The sequence below is a fragment of the Herpailurus yagouaroundi genome, unplaced genomic scaffold (assembly GCF_014898765.1).
Source record: "Herpailurus yagouaroundi ecotype Mexico unplaced genomic scaffold, PumYag 162, whole genome shotgun sequence".
Lineage (NCBI taxonomy): Eukaryota > Metazoa > Chordata > Mammalia > Carnivora > Felidae > Herpailurus > Herpailurus yagouaroundi.
Genome location: NW_024412403.1, coordinates 2219404 through 2241863, shown reverse-complemented (window position 1 = coordinate 2241863; position 22460 = coordinate 2219404). Strand labels below are relative to the sequence as shown.

Here is a 22460-nt window from a genome sequence, read left to right as displayed (position 1 = left end):
GGTCTACCTTTCTATTTCTTTCTTTTTTTTATTTTATTTAATTTTTTATTTGAGAGACTGTGTGTGTGTGGGTGTGTACGCGCGCGCGCGTGCACAAGGAAGGGGCAGAGGGACAGAGAATCTTAAGCAGGCTCCACACTCAGCACGGAGCCCAGCTTGGGGCTCAATCCCACGACCCTGGGACCATGACCTGAGCTGAAATCAAGGGTCAGACGCTCAACCAGCTGAGCCACCCAGGGGCCCCTCTTGCTGCTTTTTAAATAAAGTGGGTGCTGCACGTTTCTTATCTTTATTTCTAATTATTTGGTGTTTTGATTGGTCTTGTGAATATTTTCCATTACCTTTTTTCCTCTATCTTTTACAGAAAAATGAATATAGATGCATATTACAAAGCTCCAGCCATACTGAAGTATACTGATTGCGCAGTGAACCCCACCCCACCAGTGACCCAGGGCTCACATGGGCTAGGGATCCTTCCAGATGCAGAAGCATCCTTCCTTCTTCTGTGTTCTCCACAATCATCAGTCGCCCCACACACGCTGGATCACCACGCACAGCAGTTAGTTAATGCTCACGGGCAGGTGCTCACGCCCTGTCTCCCCTGCCGGCTTGTCCAGCATCTGTGGAGAGCTCTGTCTGGCTACTAACCTGCTTCTGTCGAGGGACACTTTGGTGGTTTCCAGCCCTTCCTCCTCATAATCAGCAGGGGCCTCCCCTGCAACCGTGAAGCGGGTCACATCTGTCCTTTGTTCTCCACAGACTCGGCAGGACAGAGGCAGGTAGGGACGGGCCAGCTCCCGCCATGTGCTTTGGGAGTGATGTCCCCGGGGGACACTGGTCTCAGTGTGTCCACAACCGCCGTGGCTCAGGGTCCCCGCCACCAGACACCCGGCAGGGCCAGTGAGTGGCCAGGGTCTGCCCTGGGGGGCGGGGGTGGGGGGAGGCTGGGATGCTGGTTCAGGGGTGCCTGCTGGAGGCCCTTTGACCCGAAACGCTGACTGTGTTTTCCCGTTCATGCTGTGGAGCACCCTGCCCCCCTCCTTCCAGAAGGGTTCCACTCTCCCCAGCAGTGGGCCACAAGCACTTCCTGGGCTGGCTCCCCGTCCCCCGTACCTGGCCGGGTGGGAGGCTCATCCCCTTATGCTCTCGGTGAGCACGCGTGGCCCTGCTCTGGGATGGGCCCTGGCAGAGGCCGGGAGGGCGGGAGCCGGTGGCCAGGAGGGCAGGGGCCCGAGGACGGGGGTGGGGGACGAGGGGAGGTTAGGCTGAGCCGGGGCTCAGAGGAAGGGCCATGAAGGCTGCCCGGGGCGGCCAGCAGGGAAGGCGAGTCTTGGCAAAGGGGAATCTTCACATGAGAGACCATGACCCCCACTGGGTCAGGGCGACACGTTTCTCCGGGGCCCCTGTGCCGGCTCCACTGGCCCCATCTGCCGTCAGGGCTCAGGCATCACTTCCCATCTGAGTCCACATCAGCGGTCCTGCCATCCCGTCGTCTGTCACGGCCCCGCCGCGTGGGGCTGTCCATGGGAAGCCCCTGCCGAGACCCCAGCTGCCCCAATGTGCTTCCCCCTTTGTTCAGCTCCCGGCGTGTCTCCTTCTGGGCTTTTCTGTGGTGCCAGCCATTTGTGGTGTGCTTTCCATCCCCCAGGAGTGAGGGCTCTGGGTACACACCCACGGCTGACCGGGTCCACGTCCAGGGGCGAAGCTCAGAGCTGGGGTCCTTTTGATGCCCCACCGCCCACCCCTCGGCTCTGGGTAGAAGGCCTGGCAGAGGAGAGGCCGCCGAGGGCCGGGGCCACACAGGAAGGTCCTGCGCCGCCACTGGCCTGGCACAGGGAAGGTGCCGAGGGGACAGGGGGGCTCTGCTCGTTAAACCCTTGGAAACCCACACCCACGCTGGGTTCCCTCCAGGGGCTGAGGGGAGGCAACGCCCACGAAGACGGCGGGCCTCAAAGCGGTGGGCTCCTGCTCCCGGCGTGTTCGCTGGACGCCCAAGCTTGACCTTGGTCCTGGGAGTGGAATGCCGGGGAGGGGCGGAGGTGGTGGGGGGCTGTGAGTGGGGAGCCACAGAGAGAACTCCCCACTCGGACCCCCCCCACCCACCCACCCAGGCACCCCTACTCAGGATCTTTGTTCAGAGTTGTCTGCTCAGGCTGCTTCACTTCTGTAGACACTGGCCCCGCCTGCCCCGGACCCCTTTGTCTCTTCTGTCCTGCTCTGTTTTCCTCCTCTGCAGCCACCACCCCCCGATGCAGTGTGGGTCACTTGTTTATAGTCTCCTGCCAGAGTAGGAGCTTCCTGGGCAGGGAGTTTGGTCAGTTTTGCTCTCCTGGAACACTGCCTGGCACAGAGCAGGTGCTAAAGAAATGCTTCTTCACGCTGCACGCGCACCTGGCTCACCTGGGGTCTGCAGCAGGGAGCACGCTGGTGTCCCCCCACCGATGCCTCTTGCTCGAAAATGGAAGCGAAGAAAGCTTAGAACCTTCTGTCAAAGCAAACACCGCCTGGGCGGCCACGCACAGGATGGACGAGTGTGTATTTAATACATGCTTTTATTTATTTATTTATTTATTTTAAATTTTTTTTTTCAATGTTTATTTATTTTTGGGACAGAGAGAGACAGAGCATGAACGGGGGAGGGGCAGAGAGAGAGGGAGACACAGAATCGGAAACAGGCTCCAGGCTCTGAGCCATCAGCCCAGAGCCCGACGCGGGGCTCGAACTCACAGACCGAGAGATCGTGACCTGGCTGAAGTCGGACGCTTAACCGACTGCGCCACCCAGGCGCCCCAATACATGCTTTTAAAATAGCAATGTTGGGGCACCTGGGTGGCTCGGCCGGTTGAGTGTCCGACTTCGGCTCAGGTCGTGATCTCGAGGTTCATGAGTTCGAGCCCCACATCAGGCTCTGTGCTGACAGCTCGGAACCTGGATCCTGCTCCGGATTCTGTGTTTCCTTCTCTCACTGCCCCCGCCCCCCACTTGCATTCTGTCTCTCTCAAAAATAAATAAACATTAAAAAAAATTTTAATGCTTCAGTGAACAATTACAAACACGTGAGAAACAAATGGAAAAATAGCAAGTTTCAGTCGAGAAAAAGTCTCGACAAGAAACAGAAGATACAAAGAAGAGACTAGTGAAAATGAAATGAAAATATAATAGCTACATATATAACAACCAAATAACTAAAAATTTTTAAAAAATGTATAACTCCATGGAGGGATTGGAGGAAAGAATCGGCGAACTGGAAGACAGAACAGAGGTACCCAGTCTGAACAACACAGACACAATATACTGAGGAGAGTGAATGGAGCCCAAGGGACCTGGGTGACTCCAACACAGGATTCATCATCGCCACCCCAGAAGGAGGAGAGAAAGAGCACGGGCCTGAAAAGTGCTTGAAGAAACGATGTCTGGAAAGGTCTCAAATTTTGGCAAAAGTCAAAAAAGGCCTAGAGATTCAGGAAGCTGAACAAATCCCAAATAGGACAAACCCAAAGAAATTCACACCGAGACACATCACAGTAAAACTTGTGAAAACTGAAGATGAGGAAGTCTTGAAAGCAGTGAGGTCTGACGTCATACCTATAATAGGAAAAACAGTTCAAATGACACCAAATTTCAGAACCATTTTTCAGGCGTTGAGAAAGGAGAACCGCTAACCCAGAGTTCTGTATCCGGCGACAAGTTCCTTCAGAAATGAAGGAGGAGCCAAGACGTTCTCCGATAAAGGAAAACGAAAAGGATTTGTCACGAGCAGACTGACCCTAAAAGAATACCCAAACAGGAAAAAAGAAAACAAAACCAAAAAAAAAAAAACAAAACCCACCCAACCATAAGGAAATGATTAAAGAAGGAATTCTGGAACATCAATAAGGAAAGAGGAACAATGAAGAGAGTAAAAATGTGGGTAAATGCATTTTCCTTCTTCTTTTGAGTTTTACAGATTTATGTCTGACAGTGGAAGCCAAGATTATCACACTGGTTCTAAATGTACTCAGAAGAAATATTTAAGACAATTACATTATAAATGGGAATGCTAAAAGGACAGAGTGAGGTGAGGTTTCTACACTTTACTCAAACTGGTAAAATGTCGACACCAGTAGACTGTGATAACTTATGTATAGAGAATATCATACCTGAAGCAACCACAAACAATCTATACAAGAAGATACAATAGACAAATCACAATGGGACTCCAAAAAGAGTTCAGATAACCTACAGGAAGGCAGGAAAAAGAAAACAGTGAAATAAAAAGCAGAGAGAAGGCACAGAAAACAAACGTAAAGTGGAGGATTTAAGTCCCAACGCATCAATAATTACATGAAATGTCAATTTTCTAAGTATACCAGTGAAAAGCCTGGTTTGGCAGAGTAGAGTTTTTTAAATGACCAACTATATGCTGTGTGCAAGAACTTCACCTCAACTATAGCAATGTAGGTAGATGGGAAGTCACAGATGGATGGGAAAAGATGTATCATGCAAACATTGTTCAGAAGAAAACAACATGGCTATCTTATATTAAAGTACATTTCAAAGCAAAGAAAATGACCAGAACAATGAAAATGGACCCTTTCACCATTTATAGTGATGAAACAGTTAATCCAGCAGGAATTCATGAAAGCCTAGGCATGTATGCAACAAACAATGGAGCTGAAAAACATATATGGCAACCCGAATAGAACTGAAAGGAAGAGAGAAATCCACAAGGTAACTGGAGACATCAGCATCCCTCTCTCAGCAAAGGCGTAGAGAAACCCTACGTCACCATCAGCTAATAGTCAACATCTAATCAACATTTACAGAACACTCCACCCAGCAGCAGCACACACACTTTCTTTTCAAGTGTCCACAGTTGTGTACCAAGACAGACTGTATCCTGGGTCATAAAACAAACCCCAACAAACTTAACAGAAGTGAAATCGTATAAAATGTGTTTTCCGATCACACTGGAGTCAAACTAGAAATTAATAGCAGAGGGCTGACAGAAAAGTCTCCAATCACGTGAAAACTAAACACCACGCTTCTAAATAATCCCTGAGCTAAAGAGAAATACATTGAACTGAATGAAAACAAACACAGCAACATACCCAGTATTGTGAGATGCAGGTAAACAGAGCTAAGAGAATGTTGTGGCACTCATGCAGACCTTGGAAAGAGGAAACCTCTCAAACCAAAAGTCTATGCACCCACATCAAGGACTTAGAAGAAAAAGAGCAGGGGTGCCTGGGTGGCTCAGTTGGTTGAATGCCTGACTCTTGATTTCAATTCAAGTCGTGATCCCAGGGTTGTGGGATCGAGCCCCACATCGGGCTCTGTGCTGAGTGTGGAGCCTGCTTAAGATTCTCTCCCTCTGTCCCTCTCCCACACTTGTGTTCTCTCTCTCTCTCTCTAAAAATAATAAGAAAAAGAGAAAAAATGAAACCAAAGCAAGCAGAAAAAAAGAAATAGTCAAAATAAGAGCAAAAATCAATAAAAGTGAAAACAGGAAATAATAGAGAAAATCCATGAAGTAGAGTGATTCTCTGAGAAATTTTTTTGAAAAATCAATACACATCTAGCAAGACTGACAAAGAAAAAAAGGGAGAAGGGGTGCCTGGGTGGCTCAGTCAGTTGAACATCCAACTTTGGCTCAGGTCATGAACTCACAACTTGTGAGTTTGAGCCTCTCGTTGGTCTCTGTGCTGACAGCTCAGAGCCTGGAGTCTGCTTTGGATTCTCTCTCTCTCTCTCTCTCTCTCTCTCTCTCTCTCTCTTTCTCTCTCTCTGCCCCTCCTTTGCTTATGCTCTGTTTCTTTCTCTCTCTCTAAAATAAATTAATATTTTTTAAAAGTGCTGCAAAAAAGAAGAAAAAATCACATGATCATATTGATCACAATGCAGAAAAAGCATCTGACAATTTCGACACACATTCATGATAAAAACTCTCATAAATATAGGAATAGAAAGGGGCTTTCTAAAATTGATAAAGAAAACTTACCTGCAGCTAACATTATACTTAATGTGCTAGACTGGAGACATTCTCCCTGAGATCAGGAACAAGGCAAGGATGTCCATTCTCACCACTTTTTAGTTTGTTTTGTTTTAATGTTTACTTATTTTAGAGAGAAAAAGCATGAGCAAGGGAGGGAAGGGCAGAGAGAGAAAGGGACAGAGGATCCAAAGTGGGTTCTGTGCTGACTGCAGAGAACCCAGTGCTGGGGTCGAACTCATGAACCATGAGATCATGACCTGAGCCGAAATCAAGAGTCAGATGCCTAACTGACTGAACCACCCAGGCGCCCCCTCACCATTTTTATTCAACATAGTGCTGGAAGTTCTAGGCAGTGCAGTAAGGCAAGGCAAGGAAATTAACAGGCATATACATTGGAAAGGAAGAGCTCAAACTGTTCTATTTCCAGATGACATGATTTTGTTTGTAGAAAATCCCAAAGATTCTATAACAAAACAAAACAAAACCCTAAAACTTCTAGAACCAATAGAGGGAGTTCGGCAAGGTTGTAGGATACAAGATGAATATGCAAAAAAGCATTTGTATGCTAATAATGAGCAAACAGGTGGACACCAGAAGTAGAATCACAAAACTACACTTGCTCAAAAGTAAGTGCTTAGGTGTAAGTCTAACAAAACATGTTTAAGACTTGTTTGCTGAAAACTACAAAACACTGATGAAAGAAATCAATGAAGCTCTGTATAAATGGAGAGACATACCATGTTCATGGATTGCAATACCCAGATGTCAATTGCCCTCAAATTGATATATAGAGTTTTTTTTTAATTTCTTAATGTTTATTTATTTTTGAAAGAGAGACAGAGTGTGGAGGGCTGCACAGAGGGAGACAGAATGGGAGGGAGGCTCCAGGCTCCAAGCTGTCAGCACAGAGCCTGACACGGGGCTCAAACCCACGAACTGTGAGATCATGACCTGAGCTGAAGTCAGACGCTTAACCTACTGAGCCACCCCGGCACCCCCCTTTTTTTTCTGTTTTTTTTTCAAATTGATATATAGATTTAATGCAATTCCTATCAAAATCCTGGAAAGATCTTTTATAAATAGAATTATTCTAAAACGTATATGGTAAATCAAACGAACTAAGGAAACTGAAACAATTTTGAAAACAAAGGATAAAATGGGAGGAGATGGTCTACTGGATTTATTATACTACACTTGATCTTAGCCAAAAGGCTGAGAAGTGATCTACTGGGTTTATTATATAGTTAGAGTAGTCAAGACTGTGTGGTACTGGTGGAGGGATAGACACACAGATCAATGCAACAGAGTAGAGAACCCAGAAATAGACCCACACAAATATGTCCGATTGATTTTTAGCATTTTTATTTGTAGTAAGATACGCATAAAATTTATAATTTTTATGGAAGTTGATAATGCAACGGCAATTAGTATCTTGTAATGTTGTGTAACCGTCACTGTCTATTTGCAGAACTTTCCGTCACTCCAAATGGTAACTCCATACCCATCAGCAATCTCCTTACCCCTTCCCCCCAGCCCCAATCCCCTCTGTGGATTTGCCTCCTCTGGGTATTTCATATAAATGAAATCATACAATAAGTGGCCTTTTATGTCTGGCTTATTTCACTTAGCATAATGTTTTTGAGGTGTATCCACATTGTAATGCATGTCAACACTTCATCTTTTTTCATGGCTGAATAATTCTGTTGTGGACAGACCACATTTGATTGATCCATTCTTCTGTAGACGAATATCTGGGTTATTTCCACCCTTTAGCTGTGGTGAGTAATGCTGCTGTGAGCATTTGTGTACCCATTTTTGTTTGAACAACTCCTTTCCGTTCTTGGGGGGTATATCTGGGAGGGGGCCGGTTGGGTCATATGGTAATTCTTATTTAAGAACTTAGCATATTGGGGCCCCCAGCTGGCTCAGTCAATGGAGCATGCAACTCTTGATCTCGGGGTTGTGGGTTCCAGCCTCACACTGGATGTGATTACTTAAAAATAAAATCTTAAGGGGCTCCTGGCTGGCTCAGTTGGTTAAGCATCTGACTTTGGCTCAGGTCATGATCTCTCATTTTGTGGGTTCGAGCCCCGCGTCGGGCTCTGTGCTGACAGCTCAGAGCCTGGACTTGCTTCAGATTCTGTGTCTCCCTCTCTCTCTGCCTCTCTCTCTCTCTCTCTCTCAAAATAAAACAAATTAATTAATTAAAAATAATATAAAATCAAATCTTAAAAAAAATTAACCTATTAAGAAACTTCTTGAATCACCCAACCTTCTTCTCAGTGGAGGCACCATTTTGCATTCTGCCATCAGTACAGGAGCACTCCGATTTCTCCAGGGTTTCGCCAACACTTTCTTTTCTGTCTTTTGAGAATGGCTCTCCTACTGGGGGTGCGGTGGTACCTCATTTGGCTTTAATTTGCACCCCCTAATGAGTAATGATGTGGAGCATCTTTCATGGGCAAACTGAGACCCAGAAAGCGTCCCACAGCTAGCTGGTGGCTGAGAGACACTGTCACCAGGAGACTGAACCTGCCCTGATACCCCACCAGCTGGGAAGTCCCCAGGGGACAGGTCCCAGGGCCCCTCCTGCCCTGGTTCCCGAGCCGAGGCCTGGGCTGGTGTTCTAAGGCTCCTGAGGGACCTTGTGCCTCCTCACCGCTGGGAGCCTAGCCCTTTCCAGGGAACCCCTTGGACTGAAGCGTCCCTCTGCGGCAGGAGAGAAGATCACTGTGTCCGGGCTTCTTTGAGGGAGCCGAGGCCCAGCGGCCAAGGAGCAGGTCCCTCTAGGCCCCACCCTACCCTGCCGCAGGGACCTCGCTCATCCCCAATCTGTGGGCACTTCACACGGGAAGGGTTCCCCCCTCTCTGCGGCTGACATACCCAACATGGCCTGGGCACGTGAGGAGTGTCCTGTGTGCTGAGAGCATGGGCCCAGACACTATCCACCCATGGCTATTGACTTGCTGTGTGACATTGGTCAAGTTCCTTAGCCTCTCTGATCCTCACCCCCTTCATGTGTAGAATGGGGGTAATAACGCTGGCCTAACAGGGCGGTTCTGAGATTGAGTGTGATTGCAACATGCCCACAACAGGGCGTGGTGCAGGGTGGGCTAGCCATGTCTGAAACATAAAACGACCGTGCTGGAGGAAGAGACGCCTCAGAGGCGAGGACAGAGGCTTAGATGGCCCATCAAGGGGCAGGCATGTCGCCGTGCCCGGTGGCTCGCCGAGGCACAGAGTGAGGCTCAGCCCCACGAGAGGAGTGACCAGCCGAAGGCAGGGCGGGGCCCCCTGCCCGGCCCCTCTGTGGGTCTCACAGGCCGCCCCCACCAGCCCCGGTGGCTCCAGGTCACCTGCAGCGAGGGGTCGCCAGGGAAACCCCCCGCCTGGCGGAAAGTCCAAAATTCTCCAAGGAGCCTCTTTGCAGAGCCAGGCCTGGCTGCTGACACAGGTGCACCCACAAGGCTTTCATGGCTCCAGAAAAGCGAGGTGAAGACCTTGGTATTGTTGGCCGTTTCTAATCCCCCGGGGACCGTTGTCTGGTGGCTAAAGTGTCCCTTGGTCAGTCGGCCACCGGGGAAAACTCTGCCGAGCGTGGAGTGGCACTGGGGGGCAGCCTGGCCCAAAGGAGGTGGACGCTGAGCCCCGGGCCCCAGAGCCCCGGGTCCTTTATGTGAGAACTCTGCAGCTGGCGGGCCCAGCAGGTGCCACGAAGGAGCTTTGCTCCCTGAGACCCGACCCCCACGAGTGAGGACACTAGGGCTGCCCCAGAGGACAGGGCGTTCAGGAGCGACTTCGACTTCTGCTTTCCTTCAGGTGCTTCCGTGGATGTACACGTGCCAGAGGGCACAGGAAAAGGCCAGGAGGCGGCTGCCAGGCCCGGGCTGGGGCGAGCCCGTGCCCTCCGAGAGGGCAGCCCCGGTGTGGGCCCGAGGGGGCGTCCCCTCTGGGTGTCTGCGGGTCGCACAGTGCGGGACAGGCGGGCCCGCCCCAAGTCCCACACCTCCACTGCCACCACCCACAGCACCGCAGCCCGGGGGCTCGGAGCCCCAGAGGCGGGCAGCCCCAGGGCCCTGCTCCCCGGCGAGAGCCCCAGAACATTCCATGGCAGCCCCGGCCTGTTCTGAGCCTCACTGCCCTCACAGGGCCCAGCTCTCTGAGGTGACCAGCCCCACAGCCCCACCACTCCCGCCCCACAGAGCCCAATCTTGCTCCCACACGCCCCAGGACACTGCCCTGGGACAGCCTCAGCTTGTCTAGGACTGAACTTCCAGGGACCCCGGCCTGGAGGGGGGGACACACCGAGACAGGACTCCCGTGTCAGCTCCCCAGCCCGAGCTCCCACGTCAGTATAGAAATCCTGGCCCCTCTGCACGCGACGCTGTGCTGACCCCAGGCTTCCTGGCACCTGCGCTCACCTCCAGCCCCGCCCCAGCCTGACCAGATCCTTCTTCCGGAAGTCCTCTTGTGGCTCTGTGGCTGGGCCCAGGGACGGCCTGGCCCCTCTGCCCCCCGCCACACTGGGCCGCCATGGGTGACCATCTTGCAGACCCCAGTCCCCGGCCCTTGCCCGCCATAGCCTGGGATGCGGCCCCCCTCTGCTGCAACCCCCTCTGGGACACCGCCCCCCAGCCTCTGTCGCCAGCCCTAGCAGGCTCCTGGGGCGTCCCTCCCTTCCCCCGGGGCTGTGAGCGGGACAAGGCACGCACTGGCCTCAGTCCACGGGGTCAGCTGCCTTTTTTCTAACACACCTGGAGGAAGGGGAGGGTAGGGGGCAGCTGGGTCCCCCAGTGGGGGATGTGCTCAAGTTAGAGATGAGGGACTGAGGCTCAGAGAAGGAAAACGACTCGCCCAGCATCACACAGCCTCCAAGCGACGCCCACTGCTGTGCCCACTGACACTCGTCATATGCCCGGTCCTCCATCAGACAGGGACTCTTCCGTCTGACCCCCCTACAGCCCGGCCCCAGGGCTCTGAGCTGGCGCAGTGGGGATGGTAATGCCCCCTCCCCACCTGGGACGCTGCCCCCGTCCGCCCCACGGTCCCCGGAGCACCTGGACAGTGCCCGCTGGTGCCCAAGACACGGGGCCCCAGGTGAGGCCGAGGGCACCTGTCTGCCCTGGCTGTCTCCCATTGGAACAGAACCACAGCTGGGGAGTTGACAGCCCTCCCAGCCCTCTCATGGAGGGGTTGGGCCCTGGTCCGGTCCGGAAGCTTCCTTTACAGAAGAAAGGGAAGCCAGCAGCCTGCTGGCAGGTGTGAATGGAGCGGATGGGACCTTCTCTTTACTGGGTCACAGGGAAGTTTCATCCCTGCCCCTCCCTCCCGCCCTGATTGGCTCAAGGGTAACACGGCCTTTGCTCTGTCCTCGGGGAGCCTAGTATAATAGAGACGGGCTCTGGCTCACAGAGGTGCCCCCCCAGGTGCGCCTGACCAGGGGTGCCCGCCCGGGAGCCCGGCAGGTCAGGGGCAGCGCGGGGGCCAGAAGGCAGAGATGGCCCAGACACCCCACAAGTCCAGTGGTACCCCAAGGCCGCGGGACCCCAGGCGGGGAGAGGGGGCCCCCAGCCCCGCGCCCCCAGACCCCGCGACGGCGGGTGAGGCCCAGGCAGGTGGGGACACGGTGCTTCGTCACCTCCTGAGGCTGTACCGCACTGAGATCGCCATGGCTGTGGACAGCGCCTTCCCGCTGCTGCACGCGCTGGCTGACCACGACGTGGTCCCCGAGGACAAGTTCCAGGTGGGCCCAGACAGACCCCCAATGTCCCCCTCGCCTTCCCCAAGCCTTGCCCTCCGGCCAGCCAGTGTCTGGCAAGATGAGCTCCAGACGGACCCCGCCCCGCCCGTGGGGGGGGAAGGAAGGGGGGTGTGGGCGGGCTGTTTTGGTGAAGAGGAGAAGGCACCGGGTCTCCAGGGCGAATTCCAGCGCCTCCCCGGCGCCCCTGCCCAGCCCTCCTCAAGCTGCCCTCTAAGCTAGGGGCTCCCCTAGGATGAGTTCCAGGTGGGCCTTCTTCACCCCCAGCACCCCCAGGCAGCCTCGTGCCCGCTGCAAGCTGAGGGCATGGACACGGTGCCCAGGTCACCTGCAGCTCCCTCTGGGATGGTGTTCTGCCCTCCAGAAAGACAGAAGGGGTGTCGGGAGGTGGGGGTGCCGGGGAGGAGGGGGGCGGGAGGAGGGGGGAGTCAGGAGGAGGGGGGAGTGTGGAGTGGTGGGGGTCAGGAGGCGGGCGCTGTGGAGGGGGGGCAGGAGGTGGGGCCTCCCAGCCCCCACTCTTGCTTCAGGAGACCCTGCGCCTGAAGGAGAAGGAAGGCTGCCCACAGGCCTTCCACGCACTCGTTTCGTGGCTTCTGACCCAAGACGCAGCTGCCATCCTGGACTTCTGGAGGGTTCTCTTTAAGGACTACAATCTGGAGAGATATGCCCGGCTGCAGCCCATCCTAGACTGTTTCCCCAAAGGTCGGGGGGGGGGATGCTGTGGGAGGAACTGGGGTTCTGCGGGAGCCGGACTGTAAAAGGGAGGGGGGCGGCCAGGGAGCCCCCCGACACCACCGAGTACCGTCCTGGCTCCTGAGCGTCAAAGGGCCGGCTCTCGCGCACCTTGCCAGGGCGTCGGCTCTGGTCTTGAGGCCCGGTCCCTGCTCGCCCCGCAGACGTGGACCTCAGCCAGCCGAGGAAGGGGAGAAAGCCCCCGACGGGCCCCAAGGCCCCAGTGCTGCTGCCCAGACCTCCCTCCAAGAGGAAGGCCCTGGAGGAGCCCAGGGCCGCCCCACCCGGGGCACTGTCTCCTAGGGGCACCTCCAACCCAGGTATCTGGTTGGAGGTACTGGTCAGTCACAGACGGCCCGACACCACTGGCCGTCCCCCTCCTGCCTTGCCGTGGAGCCCCCCTCTCCCCACCACCCCGGCCAGCCGCCGGGGCTGCGGAGAATCCCTGTGGGTGCTTCGTGGGTGAGCCCAGCCGGCCCTCGTCCCAGGACCCCGAGAAGTAGGCAGGTGGGGGTCACTTCCTTTTACTGACGGGGACACCAGAGCCGGTAAAGCAAGGGGACCACGGGAGTTGGGAGGCCCCGCCCGCATGCATGCGCCCTCGGCCGCCAGCATTCACCACCCCCCCCCACCTCCATGGGGAGTGGAGGGCCAGGCTGGTGTGGCTCCCCCTGCACACTCCCCCTGCAGGCTCCCAGGCAAAGGCCAAGCACCCCAGGAAGCCAGAGAGCAACGCAGAGCCGCAGCGCCCCCTGCTGGGGAACGGTGAGCCAGGTTCCCGACCTCCTGGGCTGGGGTCACCGAGTCAAGGGCGCAGTGGGGTGCTGCCCTCTGCCGGCCTGTCCTGGGAGCTGGGACCCTGCAGGCCTGGCATGTCACCCCACAGCCTTGGCTGCACAGCCTCACTGGGGAAAGAGGGGCACCTCGGGTTACCCCACGTGTGCCCGTCTCAGTGTCTCCGTCCTCAGGGCCGGCCCAGACTGTGCTTCCTCCGCAGAATCCTTCTTGGTCCCTCAGCCGGATGAAGCCTGGCCCCTTTCTGTCCCCTCCTTGCCCCAGGGTGGGGGGGTCCCGGAGACCGGAGTCACCTGACCTGAAGACAGACCCTGGGAACCCGGCCTCCCTCCCAGCACCGCCCGGGGCCATGTCCTGGGGGTCCCTGTCCGGCCCTGCCTGCCGTGTTTGGTCAGCTCGGATGCCACACTCCACACGGACACACACACCACACAGCCTCACCCCCCCACACACACCCATGGCCTGTTTTTGCACTTACACATGGGCCGGCTGGCTGTCTGTCCGTGGAAGGGCTGGGCCCCCTCCAAGGCCTGCCCTGGACAGAAGGAAAGGCTTCCGCAGCCCAGGCGCCTCTCGCTCCCCACGGCCTGCAGGGAGGGGTTGCTCAGGGGCCGTCTTTCCAATCGATGACCCCCCCTCGCCCCCCGCCCTGTGCTCCCTTCCCCAGGAATTCAGACCATGTCGTCCACTTCGGTCCAGAGAGCCGTGACCGTGTCGTCTGGGGACATCCCCGGAGCCCATGGGGCAGTGGAGGGCATCCTCATCCAGCAGGTGTTTGAGTCAGGTAGACGGCACTGCCAGGCCAGGGTGCTGCCAGGGGGACGCAGGCCCCAGGTGCACGTGCAGCTGGCGCGCAGGTGGCCACCTCTGCAGGGGGGACGGGCACCGAGGGCGTCCCTCAGGGTGGGGGCTCCTGGGCTTCTGGGAGGTCGGCGGTCCAGGGCCACCTCCCGGGTGACTCTGCCCACCCGGAGGGGCCCCTCAGGGTCTTGGGCTCATCCCCTTCCGGGAAGTTCTCCAGCACCTGCCCCACCCCCATACCACCCCCTTCCCCTCCCTCCTGCTGGACGCTGGCCAGGGATGCTGCGGACGGCCAGGGCCAGCTGGCCTCCGGGAGCCAATGCGGGCCCTGGTCTCACCCCCCAGGGAGGGTCCCGGGGACCCCGAAGTAGTTCACCATGGCAGTTATAACCAGTGGCCACGCACCAGGCCCTTAAAACAGCAGGAGTTTCCAAAGTGGAGACGTGGGCGGCCGTGCTCCCTCCGGAGGCCCCGGGGCAGAGTCCTCCCTGCCTCTCCCCGCAAGCAGTCCTTGCTACGGGCCCCACCGCCGCGGCCACTGCCCCCAAGTCTCAGGGTGTCCTCCCTGTATCTGTCTGCGTCCTCTCCACTCTTGCTGAGGACACCCGTCACTGGACTCAGTGTCCCTCGGGAGCCCATATTAACTAATCCCATCACCAAAGACCCTGCTTCCAAATAAGGCCACACTCTGAGATTCCAGGTGGACACGCTTGGCCGGGTGCAGCACCCCCTTCGCCCCCTGCAGAGGACCCCTGCTGTGCCCAGGACCCTGGTCCCAGAGCTGCCTGGGGCTGGGCGGTGGGGGGTGGGGAGCAGCCAGCTGCAGAGTGCCCCCCCACCCCACCCCCCCACCTCTCTGTCCCCCCACTCTGCCCCCCACCCTCCTGGGCCTCCCAGGCCAGCCAGGGTGGCTCCTCCTCCCAGGTGGCTCCAAGAAGTGCATCCAGGTTGGGGGGGAGTTTTATACTCCCAGCAAGTTCGAAGACCCCGGTGCGGGGAAGAACAAGGCCCGTAGCGGTGGCCCAAAGACCCTGGTCCGAGCCAAGGGGACCCAGGCTTCCGCCCCTGTAAGCCCTGCCCTTGATAGCCACCCCCCAACACAGAGCTCAGCTGGGGCTGGGCCTGCCCAGAGGGCGCTCCGCACTCCGGTGACCCGCCCCCTTCTCCCTAGCAGGGTGGAGGCGACCAGAGAGCAGGCGCACAGGGCAGGGTGCAGGCCCCTCCCGCCCTCCCCAGCGAGCCCCAGCCCCACCAGGTAATGCCCAGGCCACAGTGGAACTCCCTCGTCTCCACCGTCCACAGGGGGTCCCTCTGCCCCTTTGCCCCTGTCCAGGGCTCTCCCTTGGGTGATGAGGACGGAGCCTTAAGCTTCTGTTCACAGGGTCGAGCTTCCTTGTTTAGTAACAGTTTTCCTGATAGCACACAACTTGTGTTCAAATAACTCAGAGAAAGTGAGTCCTACCAGGTGTTTAAAACCATGGGTCTGAGCTGGGTGCCCTTGTTCCCGGTCTCACAGTCTCCCAGCAGGCCAGGGGGTGGGGAGGTGGCCCCTCCTGGGAGCCAGGGACCTGAGCATCCAGCACAGCACAGAAACCACCACAGATCTGACCGCCTCCGGCCCCCCGCCAGGCGCTGTTGGGCCCCGGGCGCCCAGGAGGGAGCAGGACCCGTGTCCCCCTGCCCCCCTCCAAGCTCCCGGCTGGCAGGATCAGGGGGTGATTACAGTGAGCGAGCTCATCGCTGTGCAGGGTGGCCTGGCCTGGAGGAGGCATCCCGGAGGGCCCTGTGGTGCCATTCAGGCAGGGGCACAGGCAGCGTCCAGGCTCCAGGCGCGGGGACGGCGGGTGCTTGGGGCTGATGGCAACGCCGCCGGTCATAGCTCCACTGCGCTGTGAAGAAGGGCGTGCGGGGTGGGCAGTGTGGACGCTGCTGGGGACACAGGCACCCACGGGAAACGGGGCATTCTGGAGGCTCCGTCCTCCCAAGAGGGATGGCCTGGCCTGGGGGTGTGCGCAGGGGACTAGGATCTCCGAGAGGGAGAGTGTCGTGGGGGAGGGCTGGGGCAGGCAGGGGACTTGGGGGCCCCTGGGGATGCCGCAGCGGGGCTGTTGCGAGAGGTTCTCGGGGAGGGCGCCGCGCCTCCCCGGATCTCCCAGAGGATACGCGTGTCTCTTGCCCGTGTCAGAAGAACGAGGATGAGTGTGCCGTGTGCCGGGACGGTGGGGAGCTCATCTGCTGTGACGGCTGCCCCCGGGCCTTCCACCTGGCCTGCCTGTCCCCGCCGCTCCGGGAGATTCCCAGGTGAGCCCGGCAGGCCGCTCTCCGCCCCCAGCTGGCTTCACGGCCACTTCTGCCCGACTGACCTGGGTGTGGGGCTGCCTGGAAGTGTCTCTGTTCGGGTCACCCAGGCTGGGTCCTCCCAGCCTGGCCAGCAGGGCCCCAGAGGGCAGAGAAGCAGAATGAGGCCCCCCAGTGAAGAGCGGCCACCTTGTCCCATCTCACCACACACCCCCAGCCCAAAGTCCCACAAGCAGCCGGCCCCCCTCCTCCAAACAAGGTCCTACTTGAAGTCGGGCAGAGTGGGTGCCCGTCCTGGGCAGGGCCAGAGTCCTCCCGCGTCTACCTCCTGGCGCTCCCTTCCCCCCCGCCCACCGCGTCCTGCCCTCTACTGCCAGCTCCCACGGGTGACCACAGCTGGCAGGGAAGAGCCTGCGTGGGAGAAGTGACCCACCTTCGAGCCCTGGCCCTGCCCCTGCTCCCTGAGTGGCCTTCACCAGGCCACTTGTCTCTGATGCTTGTCACTAAATGAGGGCGTTCAGCCAAGGTCATCATTCGCCTCCAGGGGTGGGGCGGTCATCTTCTCTTTTTTCCTGCTTTTGACCGTGTCCCCTTCTGCTGGGCACTGTCCTCCTTGCGGAAACGGGGGTGGGTCCCCAGTTCAGAGAGGTCCCGTCGGGAGGGCAAGGCCAGCGAGAGCCACGCACGGGGCTCTGCAGGTCAACAGATGTCCGGATTCTTGGGGCTCAGCAGAGGGAACATTGACCATCCTGGCAAGACCCACCCCCCCCCCCCCCCCCGGGGCTCAGCCTCCCAGCCTCCTGGGCCCTCCTGCTCACTGGCCGGGGCAGTCCTCCCATCCTGGCTCTGCCCACTGTCCAGCCTGGGCCTCGGTTTCCCCATCTGCGAAAGGAAAGTGGCAACGTGGAGGAGACCTCAGGCCTCCCCTGCCTGTGTATCTGGGAGTCTGTGGTCCCCCCTGTCCCTCTTGCATGTCTTTGGCTGGTGACCACGTGGGCCACGTGAGCAGTGGGACCTGGAGGTGCTACAGTTGTCTCCGGGGAGGAGGCCAGCGGGACCCTCCCCAGGCCGAGGAGCCCCAGCCCCAGGAGCCGCCCGCGGAGACCCAGGTACGCCCGGGCCCAGGCCCAGGCCCACCGCAGGCCCCCCACCCCCACCCCGCTCCCCAGCCACTCCCATGGGTGGGGCCCCAGGCTGGGAACCGGGACTCCCCACCCCCGGCCTGGCCTCATCAGCTTGGCTTCTAACACTGGGAAATGGCTCCATGTGGGGCCTTAGCTCTGTCACCCGGCTCAGGGGATGCACTTTGGCTACTAATAACATTCTCTAAAAATGTTTTAAGCGTTTTGTTGCAGCAGAGACAGGAATGATACAACACACGTCCAGGTAGATCCGGAGTCCTCCCTGACAGCCCGTGAGGGCCACGGGCACCCCGTCTGTAGATGGCAAAAGGGTCAAGTACCTTGCTGAGGACACAGAGCCAGGAGCTTCACCCAAACCTTTCCAACCCCATGTGGGGTTCCCACGCCAGCCCCCGGGGCTTTCCCGGGTCCCAGTGATCGCTGACTCCCTGGGTGGTGAGGCACAGGCCACCGTGGCCTCTCCAAGCACCGGCCCTCTGCTTCCAGGTCCTCCTGGGGCTGAAGCTGACGGGGGAAGAGGCCAAGGGACTGTCCAGGGAGCCCTCAGCCGGGATGGACGCTGCCGGCCCCTACAAGCACCTGCTGGCCCCGCCTTCTGCAGCCCCCTTGCCAGTGCTGAACCCCTCAGCCCTGCGCCCCCTACTGTGTGTGGGCCCCGAGGGGCAGCAGGTGAGGGGGTGCTGAGGTGGGGGTGGCTGTTTTCTGGGAGCTCAGGGCCCGCAGGACAACCAGACGGAGCCTAAATAGGAGGAGTGACATGCGGGGAAGGGGGGCAGTAGTCTGGGGGGTTGGGGTCAGGGCTGAGGGAGGAGGAGCCAGACGGGGGTGGGGGGGGCAGGGGTTGTGCACGCAGAACCAGGGAGGGGAGGCTCCCGGAGGGATTCCAGCAGGGGTGATACATTCCGCCCCGGTTCCTGGAACCCCTACCCCAGCCCACCCTCACATGGACAGGACAATAAGGGAGGCGGTTCTGGGGTCCCCTTGACCAGCCCTAAAGGGGGTCCGGGTCCACTAAGGCGGAGCAAGGTCTCTCGGGACTGCAGAGCAAAGGTGCTGGGTGTCGCTGGGCTCCCGGGGGCGGGGCAGAGGGCGTGGGCGCCCCTCCCCCCCACCGTGACCACTCTGTCCCCCCACAGGGCCCGGCAGGTGCGCGGTGCGGCGTGTGCGGGGACGGCGCGGACGCGCTGCGGTGCGCGCACTGCGCCGCCGCCTTCCACTGGCGCTGCCACTTCCCCGCGGGCGCAGCGCGGCCCGGGTGAGCGCGGCGGCTTGGGCGCAGGAGCGGGAGGGACACCGCGGGGGACCGGCAGCCCACGACACCATCCTCCGCTGTGCGCAGGGCCGTCCCGCGCTGCCGATCCTGCTCCGGAGACACTGCCCCGGCCCCCGAGGAGGGCGCGCCCGCCCCGACGCCCGCCCGAGCCGCGCCAGGGCCCGCCAAGGTCAGTGCTGCCCAGGGAGGCGGGGACCCCGCGGGGTCGAGGTGGCGGGCACACCTCCAGGGACACTCGAGTGCCAACTTCGCGGATGCGCCGCGACCCGTGGCCCTGCGTTCACTGTTTCATACACTTTAGTTGTTTAAATAGCTTCCCTTCGGATCACGTGTGTTGGAAACTAGCGGCTGTGGGATGGCTGTTCTTTCGTGATGACTGAGCCAGGGCCCCCCCTAGGCCCCCTTCTCCCAGCGCAAGGCCCCCCCAGGCCCCTGGTCTCCCAGCGCAGGGCTCCCCCCAGGCCTCCTTCTCCCAGCGCCTGGGGCGCACGATCCCCACAGTGGGGTGGGGGGTGAAGCGGCCGCAGCAAGAAGGCTCCACCGGGGATGAGCAAGCCCACTTGACTCCCCAGTGTGACCCCAGTCCCCCCGTGGCCCTGCGCCGGGGCCCTGTCAAGCCCCATCCTGCGGCCGGGAGCCGTCTGGGAGAAGTGGCCTCCCTCTGTCCTCCTACCCAGCAGTCACCCCGGGCTCCCTCAGAACCCGTGTGTTCCCAGGAGCCTCGAGGTGGCGCACCTCATCCTGCCTGACCGTGTCCCTGCTGCGCCACCCCCAAGAACCTCTCAGGGCCCTGGGTGGTGGCAAGTCCTACCCCACCGGTGCCCCGGCGTGCTCCCCAGCCGCGCCGCATCCTCCCACGAACACACTGTGCCTGTGCGATGCCAGCCCAGGCACGGGGGCCCCTGTTCTGCCCACGAGGGGGCTTATGTGCACGCCCACGGCTCAGCCCACACCTGTGCGCGCCCTGCCGGGTGCCACCCCGCCCCAGAGAGGGTCCCTCCCTCCAGAAGATGCTTCTTCATTGACTCTTGGGTTCTTTTCTCAATTTAGCAAAGACCCCCTTGTCTTTGTGATGTAAAATGTAACGACTTTGGAGACTAAGAAGTCCCAGCCCCTTGGCTCCCTTCCCAGGGGCTGTCCTGAAAATGTGGGTGTGGCCCCAGTGCTTTCCCCAGCAGCACCCCCCCCCCGCCCCCACCTTGGAGCTGGGTCCCTTTTCACGCCCCAGGGGCTGATGTTGCCTCTCAGGGCCTGTGTTTAGGAGCTCAGATTTGGCTATTTTCAGGCAGAACCTGGCAGTCTCATGTGGGTCCACTTAGCATGGTCCTCTCTCCCTCCTAGGCTGTTCATGGACAGCCTGCTGCTGGGCTCTGGCCCCTTAAGGGGGGGGGTTGGGTGGGAGGGGGCACGGTTGGCCCTGGCAATGCTAGTCGGATGGGTGAATGGCTGGCACCACACCAGACGCTTTCCTCTTTGGGCCTCAGTTTCTCCATCCCCGACGGTCCCTTCTAGCTGGTTCTGAGTCACCTGGCTTTCCCCAGAAGGTTGCATGCAGCACGTGGAGGCAGGCAGGCCTGGGGGCCTTGGGCAGCCAGCTTCCAGAGCCCCAAGCTCGCTCGTGCCCACGACCCTGGCAGGAGCTGGGTGTTAGAATTCAGCTCCCAGGGCCCTGCTGGGGGCAGCATGCCCTCTGTCCTGGCATTAGCCACTGTCCCCTAGACCCTTGTTGCCTCTGCGTGGTGTGCCGCTTTGTTCCAGCTGTGCCCGGCAGGGGTGTGGGAGGTGGGCTGACCTCCCTTTCCTGGGCTGCAGGCAGGGGACAGTTCTGCTGGTCACGAGCCGGGTGTGCACCGGGACGACCTGGAATCCCTCCTAAGCGAGGTAATGCGTCACCTGGCTGGGGCTCCTCCTTCTCCTCCCCTCCCCCCACCCAGCCCCAAGCAGCCAGAGCCAGAGGAGGGCCTGGGAGACCCTGCTGGGTGCACTGAGCACCACAGGCCCAGGCTGCTTCCGGCACATGCGGGAGCCCCTAGCGCGCAAAGGAGCTGAAAGGAGCCCCTGAGCCCTTTCTGCTTCTAGCAGAAAGTTCCCAGATCTGGGGTGGGAGGGGCAGTGGCTGCAGGACCTCAGCACCAGCACCGCTGAAGCCTGGCTCTGATGCCATGACTCCCCCTGGGGGGGGGGAGGTGGGCGCCCCGGAACCTCTGCCTCTGGTGGACCTCTCACGGCCCCTCCCAGCCCCAGCCTCTCCACCCTAAGATGAACAGCTATAGTCGCTGTGAAGAAAATGGGCCTTTTTGGGGTTCCATCTTCTTTTGACAGGAGGTCAGACTCCTCCAGCCATTCCCACACCCAGGTGGCCCGCCCGTGGCCTCCTGGGGCCATGGGGCCCTGCCCGGTGTGGCGGGCTGGGCACGGGTGGGTCTCAGTGCAGGAGTCTTTCAGGGTGACCCCGGGCACTGGATGTTGGCCCTGTGGCTCTGGCGGGGCGGTCGCCTGATGCCGTTGGAGAAAGGGGGCGGTCGCCCCATTATGCTGGAACGTTGGGTCTCCCCGTGCCCCCTCCGTCCTGCGGGAGCACACGATGGAAGAACCGGTCTTGCCTCGGAGCCGGGAAGAAGACGGAGGCAGAGGAGCCGTGGCGGCCGTGCCCCGTGTTTGCAGGATGCTATGGCAGAGCACCAAAAGAGGAGTCCTCCCTCACCTGACGTGCCCTGCGGTGCTTCAGGCCTCAGTTTCCCCACCTGTGACTAGGAGGGGCGGGATGCTCGTGACTCCAGGGGACGCTGGAGCCCACGGTGTGTGCACCTGTCCCCTGGGGGCTCGGGCAGGCCTCCCAGTCCTCTGCGCTCCTGTCTTCCAGCACTCCTTCGACGGCATCCTGCAGTGGGCCATCCAGAGCATGGCCCGCCCGCTGGCCGAGGCGCCCACCTTCCCCTCCTGATCCAGCGCGGCGTGGGTCTGCGGGGCAGCACCGGGGGAGGGGAGGCCCCCGTAGACGCGGCCTCAGCTGAGAGCGGACCCTCCCTCCCATCTCCGAATCAACAGATGCCAGCGAGTTCCCACTCGTGCTCACGGTGACCCGCCCTGAGAGGGACCGACGGGACACGCCTCCCATCCCCGGAAGCTGGTCACATTAGGACTGAGAAAAACCGAAAGGTCCGGGTGTTGCCCACACTGGGCCCGCAGACACAGCCCGTCTTCGTGGACACGCAGAGCGCCGTGCGCACTGAAATAAAAACCACTTCTGTGGGGTTTCGATGTGCTCTTCACGGGGTGTGTTTGCTTTGGGGGCTCCGTGCCCCTGTGTTTCTGCTGCCTGAAGTGTCGGTCACGCTGGCTGGAAGGGAGACGCCCGCAGGTGGGAACGGCCCCCAGAAGTGGACAACGTGCTCCTGTGTCTGCTGGGAGCACTCCAGCGCTCCCCGGAGCCCCCAGTACGGTCCAAGCGTGAGGTCTGGGCCCGCCCACCTCTGCTGCACCCCCATGGGCTCCTCCCTCCTCCCCCGTCCTAGGGCCCAGCTCATCCCCACCCCAGGGCCTTGGCACGTCTGTTTCCTCATCACGATACGTCCCTTTCAGTGCCACCTCCTCGTCCGGTCGGACATTTACTCGAGAAAGCTTTGTTGTGGGTCATCTCTACGGTGCACATCATTCTGGCACGGGTGTCTGAGGGGGGTATTCCAG

At 59.2% G+C, this 22460-nt stretch overlaps 1 protein-coding gene across 1 annotated transcript; it reads left to right on the top strand.

Moving 5' to 3' along the window:
- The first annotated feature begins 11471 nt into the window (after positions 1–11471).
- On the top strand, positions 11472–22045 carry AIRE (autoimmune regulator). Its single transcript, XM_040484965.1, has 14 exons — positions 11472–11717; positions 12260–12434; positions 12629–12784; positions 13155–13229; positions 13927–14043; positions 14985–15127; positions 15235–15315; positions 16246–16361; positions 17368–17467; positions 17987–18169; positions 18637–18755; positions 18840–18942; positions 20586–20654; positions 21637–22045. The coding sequence occupies exons 1-14, from the start codon at positions 11472–11474 to the stop codon at positions 21715–21717; spliced, it is 1764 nt and encodes a 587-aa protein (XP_040340899.1). The 3' UTR covers positions 21718–22045.
- Positions 22046–22460: the final 415 nt, after the last annotated feature.

Excerpts from the sequence above, each read along its gene's own strand:
- AIRE (XM_040484965.1), top strand. The coding sequence starts at position 11,472 with ATGGCCCAGACACCCCACAAGTCCAGTGGTACCCCAAGGCCGCGGGAC. Across the intron at positions 13,230-13,926 it reads GCGCCCCCTGCTGGGGAACG|GAATTCAGACCATGTCGTCC; the intron begins GTGAGCCAGGTT and ends TCCCTTCCCCAG. Across the intron at positions 14,044-14,984 it reads CCAGCAGGTGTTTGAGTCAG|GTGGCTCCAAGAAGTGCATC; the intron begins GTAGACGGCACT and ends TCCTCCTCCCAG.